Source organism: Ascaphus truei, chromosome 1 (assembly GCF_040206685.1).
Source record: "Ascaphus truei isolate aAscTru1 chromosome 1, aAscTru1.hap1, whole genome shotgun sequence".
In the NCBI taxonomy this organism is placed as follows: Eukaryota; Metazoa; Chordata; class Amphibia; order Anura; family Ascaphidae; genus Ascaphus; species Ascaphus truei.
The window spans coordinates 357,950,878-357,960,252 of record NC_134483.1 but is presented as its reverse complement, the minus strand read 5'-3'; the positions used below and the strand labels follow the sequence as shown (position 1 = coordinate 357,960,252).

General features: G+C 39.1%; 1 protein-coding gene across 4 annotated transcripts in view; it reads right to left on the bottom strand.

The window, feature by feature from the left end:
* The window catches only part of UNC5C (unc-5 netrin receptor C), a 345,827-nt gene that overhangs the window by 42,255 nt on the left and 294,197 nt on the right, over positions 1 to 9,375 (bottom strand). For 3 of the 4 annotated variants that reach the window (XM_075609721.1, XM_075609751.1, XM_075609731.1), the window contains 2 exons: positions 5,451 to 5,516; positions 1,267 to 1,458 (listed from right to left, as the gene is read on the bottom strand). In XM_075609721.1, coding sequence (XP_075465836.1) covers positions 1,267 to 1,458; positions 5,451 to 5,516 — 258 coding nt within the window. The remainder of the gene's footprint in view (positions 1 to 1,266; positions 1,459 to 5,450; positions 5,517 to 9,375) is intronic. The other variant, XM_075609741.1, reaches the window with a different exon arrangement.

Here is a 9,375-nt window from a genome sequence, read left to right as displayed (position 1 = left end):
AAAAATGAAAATAATGAAAGCTACAGGAAAAACTATGGGTGGATGTAAATCAAATGCACAGACCAGAAGAAAGACAAGTTCTAGCACATTTCTGCCAAGACACTGGAGTGTGTTGATGTTATATATTGCTGCAATGACAGTCATCAGAATCACAGTACATAAACTACGGGAAATTGTATGATTTCAAGGTGGAGAAAACCTCACACCCCATTTCTGTAATGTTCATTTATTGGAAAGCTTGTTTCCTTTAAATACAATTGAAACCACAATTAAGGCAAATTGTAATCTGACGGCTTTCATTTCAGGAAATAACTACAGCATGGGGGTTGTGCATAAGATGCAATAGTGCTGATCGGGGCACTACAGCACAGTTGATTGCATAGCCTCTTATGTGTCGAAAATATTTAAAACGTTTTAATATCAGTAATATATTTAAATCTTATCAAATAATGGACAACATTGTTCCTACTGTGAAATGCTATGGTTTGTTTTTTTAGCATGTTCTTGTATTGCGCTGCATGTAATAGCTGGTTCCAAGTCGCCAAGTCGTTTTTGCACGGTTTGGGATTCATGAATACAGTGCAATGCAAAATCAATGTGAAAACTGCCATTTTCACCAGGAAGTGCCCTGATTGTAGTTTAATGAATCGACTCCTAGATTTCTTTAGCGATTATACATGACCAATAATATGAGTATCTCTGCCTCTTGAATAATTCAACCATCCCCTATGGACAATGTTAGTAAATTAACATTGATATCTAATACTTCCTGTCCTTTCGAATCAATTACATTACTAAAATGGCAATATGGTGCATTAAAAAAAAAATTATAACTTTAATACAGCTCAACCCCCTTATAACGCTGTGCTTGGGGTCCAAAGAATCACATCGTGCTATAAGCGGATCGCGTTAGAAATAATGTACAATTGTAAGCATTGTACAATAGAGTTTTGTATAGTATTCATAAATACGAAAATTGGGAGCCACACTTGTATCGCGTTACAAGCAGATTCGCGTTGTAACGGATCGCGTTATAATGGAGTTGTGCTGTATTTTTAAGAAAAAAAATAGCAATATCTTTTTTTGTAGAAAAAAAGAGGACTTCAATGTTTATGGTGTAGCCAATTTTTCATGACTATTCTCAATCCACGTAGATTTTTGCACCATAATACTAACATTAGCTACAGTGTTTGGTGCATGATTTTTAAAGCTAAGCAGATATTATTATGAGTACATCGGTTAAAGAATAATATAACGAGAACTCACCTTGTCTTGCAGCTTTGATATTGACAGCTTGAAATCCACCGTTTAGTGCAGAAGTGTCAATAATATCAGATTCAAAGCCACGGTGATTCTTCCGGTATACAAACAGAGCCACGATGAATGTAAAGGCCAGGCACACAATCACAGCTATCACAATGCCAACATAAAGGGCTACATTGTCCGAGCTTGGAGCAGCTAAAGGGAACAGTAAAACGTTTACACGTCAAGTGGTTGCCAGATAGACTGTGGAATTGTACTTTTTCTAGCTCTTTGATGCAGCAGAAGAGAGGGAAGCGCTGCACAAAATCGTCCTTTGGACTTCTAGTTTATATCTTCAGTAATTGTACTTTACACATTATTTGGCCGATTTAGAGTTGGCTAACAACATTGGGGTCATAGCGCAAACTAATTTAGTGGGGGCGCAAATGTCTGATTTAAAATAAAACAAATTGTTTGTGTGGGGTGGGGTCATTAAAAGAGCAATCCAAGCAATATCCTACATGTGTTTGTTTTTTTTTAATAATAAATCCATTCTGTAGTATTAGATAATACTATCTACCTTATAAAAAAGTTTATTCAATGCCATTTTTAATTAGTTTTTTTATATACTCAGCACCCTTTGATTTCTATAGCAGCTTTAGCACACCTCCCCTGCAGTGCAAGATCATTGTAACACTTTCCTATTTGTGATCATTTGTTGCCAATGTTCCCAGCAGTTTTAGCTGCAAACTGTAACAATAGATAATCTTACCTAAGTAATATAAGAATACAATGTAGCTGCTGTGTTACACTGACTGAAGGATTGATTTGAAACTCAAAGGCAGCCATTTAGTGAACCCTGGGAAACAGGGGTTTGCTGATCGATCATGGGAGAACAAAACGATCTGCAGCTTAGGTAATTCGTTTTCAATAAAGGTAATGAAAGGCTGCATATATTAACACACACAAAAAGATTTTTTTAAGCTGCTTGGGCTGGCTCTTTAATATAATGATGACAGGTGGAGTGGTGGCATCTATTCCTCATTTATTTAAATAAGCTCAACATGGACACACACGTTAAAAGGTGTGTTTCCTCCTAGGGTACTTTATAATATTATTATTCTTTTAGATATGTATGAAGCAGGGTTCTCTGGAACTGACCCTGTTAGTTTCAGCTCTGGGGACCCCTTGCTTCCCGAGATGGCAGCTCCAACTGGGCATGCAATATGGAGGATCAACCAGGAAGTAACCAGCATGATCTGCTCCTATAGGTATTATGGGAAGCAAGGGATCCCCAGCCAAGAACCAGCATGAGCTGCTCCTATATGTATTATGGGAAGCAGGGGATCCCCAGATAAGAATTAGCATGAGCTGCTCCAATATGTATTATAGCAAGCAGGGGGTCCCTAGATAAGAACCAGCATGAGCTGCTCCAATATGTATTATAGCAAGCAGGGGGTCCCTAGATAAGAACCAGCATGAGCTGCTCCAATATGTGTTATGGAAAGGAGGGGATCCCCAGATAAGAACCAGCATGAGCTGCTCCTATATGTTTTATGGGAAGGAGGGGGTCCCCAGATAAGAACCAGCATGAGCCTCTCCAATATGTATTATGGGAAGCAGTGGATCCCCAGAAAAAAAACCAGCATGAGCCTCTCCAATGTGTATTCTGGGAAGCAGGGGATCCCCAGATAAGAACCAGCATGAGCCTCTCCAATGTGTATTCTGGGAAGCAGGGGATCCCCAGATAAGGACCAGCATGAGCTGCTCCTATATGTATTATGGGAAGCAGGGGATCCCCAGATTAGAACCAACATGAGCTGCTCCGATATGTGTTATGGGAAGGAGCGGGTCCCCAGATAAGAATTAGCATGAGCTGCTCCAATATGTATTATAGCAAGCAGGGGGTCCCAAGATAAGAACCAGCATGAGCTGCTCCAATATGTGTTATGGAAAGGAGGGGATCCCCAGATAAGAACCAGCGTGAGCTGCTCCGATATATTTTATTGGAAGCAGGGGATCCCCAGATAAGAACGAGCATGAGCTGCTCCGATTTGTACTCTGGGAAGTTAAGGGGTCCCCAGAGCATATTTTTTTTCACAGGAAATGATCTCACTTGCACCTGTCTTGTGTTAGCTTCCTGTTTACATTTGGATTAATGGCTGTTCGTAATTTAGGACCACTTGCCAATTATGCACTTATAGGGACTAAAGCTTAGTCTACACTATAAGAACCCAGTATATATTTTCTGGCGCCATGGCTGTAATTATTGCTCTGTTGATGTGCAGATACTACCTGACTAACCTACTGAAAATGTTTACTGCAGTACATACGAAATAAAGACAACACCCATGGATCCATTTTTCTATGTAGATCTCTCTAACAAAGAATACAGTAGAAATTGGTTCATCAACATTTAGTGCAGTATGGCTTACACAACTAAAAATGTGCACAATGATTTACAAGGGGATAAAACATATGACACTAGAATCACTGCTGAACAAGTGACACAATGGGGTGTTGGAGTGGATGGACAGTGCTTACGGAAAGCCATCTGAACTACATTTAAAACTGTTTTATGGATTTGCCTTGGAGGATTTTATGAAAGGGCTCTTACTCTGCGTGTCACTCCAAAGCTAATTCAGTGTAAATGGCAGCTGTCGCTTTTCCGATCCATGTGTTTATACATTTAAAAACCTTGCCTAAATTGTGTTTAGAGTAGTATTGTTTATTTCCGCAGGATACATTTCCCTGCAGGGAAAATTGTTGCTCTACCAAAAAAACAAAAATTACAAATCATTTAAATGACATCCATGGATGCAAACTAACCCAACACAGACACCAGCTGCAGAATCACATAAAAAGACTGTACGTTGGGTAATGTGGCAGTAAATGACAATGGACTTTACTGATTACACTTAAAAAAGTTGGATAAATAGGGTGGATAAAATGCAGACATTACTGCATTGCTTCATTCTTTCTACCACCTTTTTGTTCTTAATCTTTGAATCAATAGTATAAAACAAAACTTGACCTGAAGCTTGAAGGCTCAGATAAAACATTTATGAGAATCTTTCACGTGGGTTCAATAAACACATCAGAATTTGAAAAATATATGTAAGCACAATTCACTTAGTGCTGAATTTTTCATGCCTAAATAATAATAAAAAAGTGATCAACCTCAAAAGCAACATCATAATCGTAATAATTATCGATATGTGTTGCACTTCCAACCTTAACATCTTCATTCTGCCTAGAGATTTAGAACGTAAGGAACTCACAGTACCTTGTTGTGGGCAAGTTGCCCAGTTGCTTCCTAACCCACAGTGATAACATACCTGAGAGATTTACCTATTCATATTCAGAGTCTATTAGAGAGCACTGAGGATTGGAAGTAATGACCAGCAGGTATAATAATTGACGAGAGCCATGATAAGAGAGGGGGAGGCAAGGAAGGGGAGCAAATTTTTAGCATCTCTTAGTTTTGTGTTTTGAATCACTGAGCATATGCGTATTCATATTCATTCAGCTGAGCAAACATTAAATGACTCAGAAAAGTGCATCACATGAAATATGAATATACAATTAAGGATGGTCATCTTTAAAGTTAGCTGTGCCATACATTCTTTCAATAAAAATAACTGAATTGAATTCATGTTTTAGTCCTTAAACACTATGTTTAATTGCAATTCAAAATATAAATCAATGACATAGCAGCAGTCCTATAAAAATAATAGCAAGAGGACTAAGGTCTTATTCATCGGCTTTACACAATTACCCATGGGCCGTTGCTACAATACATACATAAAAACATGAATAGAGTTATATATTTATTATGAGAACTGACTCACGAGAGAGAAAGCTTATGAGCGCTCTCCAAAGGGTAAAAAGAAATACTTCACAACTTCTGGCTACTTATAAATATGTATATCTATGCAGCTAGTTTTGCAAGGTAGAATAAGTTAAAAAAAAAAAAAAAATCTAGAAATAAAACACAAAAACAAAATTACTAAGCAATGCCCTGCACAGCATTTTGATATATTCCCTGAAGTGCAAATAATAATTTCACCAGGTAGCAATCTGCTCACACAGCGCAGGCCCTCTGATTTCAAATGCATTCAGGCTTTGGTTGAGTTAAGACGTGAATGCGAATGTCAAATGATAGGAATTCTTTATGTGGGAGCATAAAACCAAAAATAAAAACTTACAAGAATATCCATATTCTTTCTGTGTTTTCTGCTCATGGGTTCTGGGTGGAATAGGGTAAATCAAGCCTTTGAAAGAAAACAAAAAACAACAACAGAAATGGAAACAAAATCAAATGAATGAAGGGAACAGAACAAAAAAAAAAACATGGAAGTAAACTTGGATTAATTAAAAGGAGACAAGTTCTTAGTGCTTTCTAATTCCGGTCCACTAAAGAATTATGATTCTGCATCCTCTGTCTGCTTGAAAGCTTTCCCTAGAACTAATAACAAAGCAGATTAAATTTCAGAGCCAAATTCAGTCTCGAGTCACTAACTTTGGAGTGCTTAAATTCTTTCTTCTGTTGAGCATAAACTCTAATGGATCTATTTTATTTCAGGCATCAAGGATCATTAGCATACGGAAAGTCTTTTTGCTTTATACTTGCCACGTGCTCTAATTCCAAGAGCATGTTCTGCTGGGCTCTGAACATTTGCTTAATATTTAATACAGTCTTGTCGTGATATACTGGAGATTGAGGAGTCCTTTAATCATTTTACCCGCTCTCGAGATGGCAAATTCATATTGAGAATTTTCATTTTTAAAACATGTTCTGACTAGAGATGTGATAAATGTATGTCCATATTTGCAAACGTGTAGAAATGTGAAGTTTTTTGAACTCTGCAAGTAGTTCACTTCGTAAATATCTCCACAGCCGGAAATATGCATTTTGCTGGAGAGAGGGGGTGAGGGAGAGAGGGGGCGAGAGAGAGAGGGGAGAGAGAGGGGGGAGGGGAGGATAGGGGATGGGGGATGGAAGAAAGAAAGGGGGAGGAAGAGAGGGGTTAGAGAGGGTGAAGTGATGTGGGGGAAAGATTAGGGGAGAGGAGATAAGGGGGAGGGAAGAGAGTGGAGATGGAAGAGGGGGGATTCAGACAACATTTTAGAAGAGAACCTATACAACATGTTGGGAGATTCCTGTGAACACATCTAAGATACCTCGTAAATAACCTAATTTGACTATGCAAAGTATATTCAAATGATTTCAATTAGAATATTTTCCAGGTATCTCAGATGTGTTCACAGATATCTCTCCATATGTTGTATAGATGAGTGTTTTGGGAGGTAAATAAGGCAATGGGTGCCCAACTTAAATTAAAACTCTCTCAGTTTCTTCCTTGTCTTTTTTTTTTTTTTTTTTTAATCTTTAAACATTTTTTTAAAGTTTGCAGATCTCTATTTCTGGCATATATGTATGTGTATACACACACAACATACATTTTATATATATAATAAAAATTCTAGTACACACCTGTGCATTTATTAAATTAAATTAAACTTCTGTACTGTAAATCTACTACTAAAATCCAAATGTACATGAGGAGATGACTTGGTATTTTCTTTTACTCTGTGAGAGAAGCTAATGCAAGATTTGGAATGGTCCCTGGGATATATGATTGGTTTCAATTTGAACATCCCACAAAGGTAAGCTAACAACACTCCCGTCAACTGGTATCATTTGGAAGCAAAGTGAAAAGTTAACTAATCATAAAAATATAATTTTTGTTCAAAAATAGTCTATATTATTATAAGCTGATCTGCTCTAGTGCAGTAGGTGAGGAGCACTCTGGCATGCTGTCATCATGGTGCTGCACAGCAGGACTTAAATGAGCAATCCAAACATTGTTTTCCCTCACCATTTTTTAATAGATGGTTGAAGCAGGGGGTCTCCAGAGCTGAACCCCCGTTAATTTCAGCTACGTGGATCCCCTGCTACCAGAGATACTAACCTCTGAAGGGGATGACGGTATCTCCCATAGTTGTCTCCAGTTTCAAGCCCCCGGTCACATGGGTCAAATAGGAAGCCGCACCGGATGACGTCACGGTTTCCTATTGGCCCACAGGGCCCGGGAGCTTTAAAGAAAACACCCATATAAATGAGCCCTGGAGTGGATATGGCACCCACTACAGAGGTAGGTACCTCCAGTGGCAGTGGGTCCTCAGAGCTGAAACGAATGGGGTTGGGCTCCGGAGATGTCATGGTTCAATTTTGTGTAAAATATTTTTTATAAAGTTAAAAAATGAAAGGAAAAAAACACGGCTTGCATTGCCTCTTTAAAATAACTTTAGAGGTATGGTTCCAGGGGTAAATCATGAAGCACGCATTTATCAGCAAATGTTACCCTGAAACACAAACAGTCTCTTAACAAACACAAGATGAAGGTCCTCTTTTTGATCATTATCAGATCTTCTTTGTCTGGTTCCTCTGGCCCCATGGGAGGATGCGGAAATATCTGTTGGATCAGAGGCTAATGAGGTGAGACAGCAGTTCATAAAAAAAAGGGGAGGGAGGATGGGGAGCATTACAAAGATCCCCAGGATTGTTTACTTCCCGGTGTCTTAACCTTCTAAAACCAGAAAACACATATTGAAATCACATGTAAGAAAGGTGTCAATCCAGTGCCTTACAAATGACATTGATGCTTAGTCAGGGGTTTGTGCCACGTGCTGACTCCAGGTGCTCTTGCCCACCTTGACTGCACTTTTAATAATGCACTTTTACTCCTACCGTGTCAGCAAATCTCCCAACAATTGTAATTTATTCGGGGGACAGCTTCCCTTTACCTTAATGTGTCATTTACTTGCTACGCATATCCAAATTATTTATACATTATTTACCTTGTATAGTAATTTTGTAAAGCACTGTTGGTGCTATATAAATACAATTTACATACAAGTATATCTCTAATGTATATTTTAATACATCCTAGTTTAAAATGTGGAATACTCTAGGTTGAGTGAGTTCCTATCTTTAGTATACATATTCCTCAAATTACTAGCTAACAGGGCCGAAGATAGATTTCCCATGGCCCAGGACTACGGTTCTGACCGGTTCCCCATCCCCACCGGGGCGCCCCCCCATTGGCAGTGTTGCGAGCCCCATTTCACACCTCGCGAGCCCCCTCTATTTCCCTCCCTCTTCCCATGTATTTCTCTCACCTCCATCTCACCTTTCACTCTTCCCCCATCCTCGCTCAATTCCTGCCCCCTGCCTCACATGTATTTCTCCCTCCTGTGTCTCAATTTTACTCCCTCTTTTCCTCACTCACCACCTCTCTCCTCTCACTCTCCCCCCTCTGTCAATTACCCCACTCTCACTCAATCCCCCTCCTCACACTCATTTTCCTCCCACAAAAAATATATACAACCCACCCAAATACATACAAAACCCCCCACCTCCCCAATACATATATAAAAACCAATACATATAAAAAAATTATACAGGTATTCCTCGTTATCCGTTTCACTTTACAACTAATGGCATATCCAACACTTTACAATGCAACCCTATGGGCCGTTTTTCAACACTGGAATGCGTTATCCGACGCCTGAATGCGTTATCCAACTCTCACCGCCACTGATTAACACGGGACTCACTTTACAACGGTTTCACTATCCAATGCTACTTCCAGAATGGACTCTGTTGGATAACCGAGGATTGCCTCTATATACAGATGCAACGGCCATTATTCGAACACTTCACACGTTGTATACCTCGGAATACCCATGTCATGGTGCGTGATTTCATCCAACAGTACCGCCTTAAGACGCGAGTGCAGAAAATGGCATTTTAGTGTTCTGTTTTTTAAACACCTGAAATTGACACTGAAGTACAGTAGCACAGTACTGTACACATTACAATTCATTCATTTCATTGCACACAAAGAAACAGAATCCTTGAAATTCAAACAAAGCAACCGCGATAAACACGTGTGTCTGGTGTGATTGGCTGCGTTAATGCCGCGTGGAGTACAGCAGAGCACACGAAAACGGCGCCGTGATTTGTTCGAATAACGGCTGCTGCATCTGTATAAACTTCATCCATATATATATAAAAAAAAAACAATACATAAAACCCACCCAAATAAATATAAACCCCACCCAAAT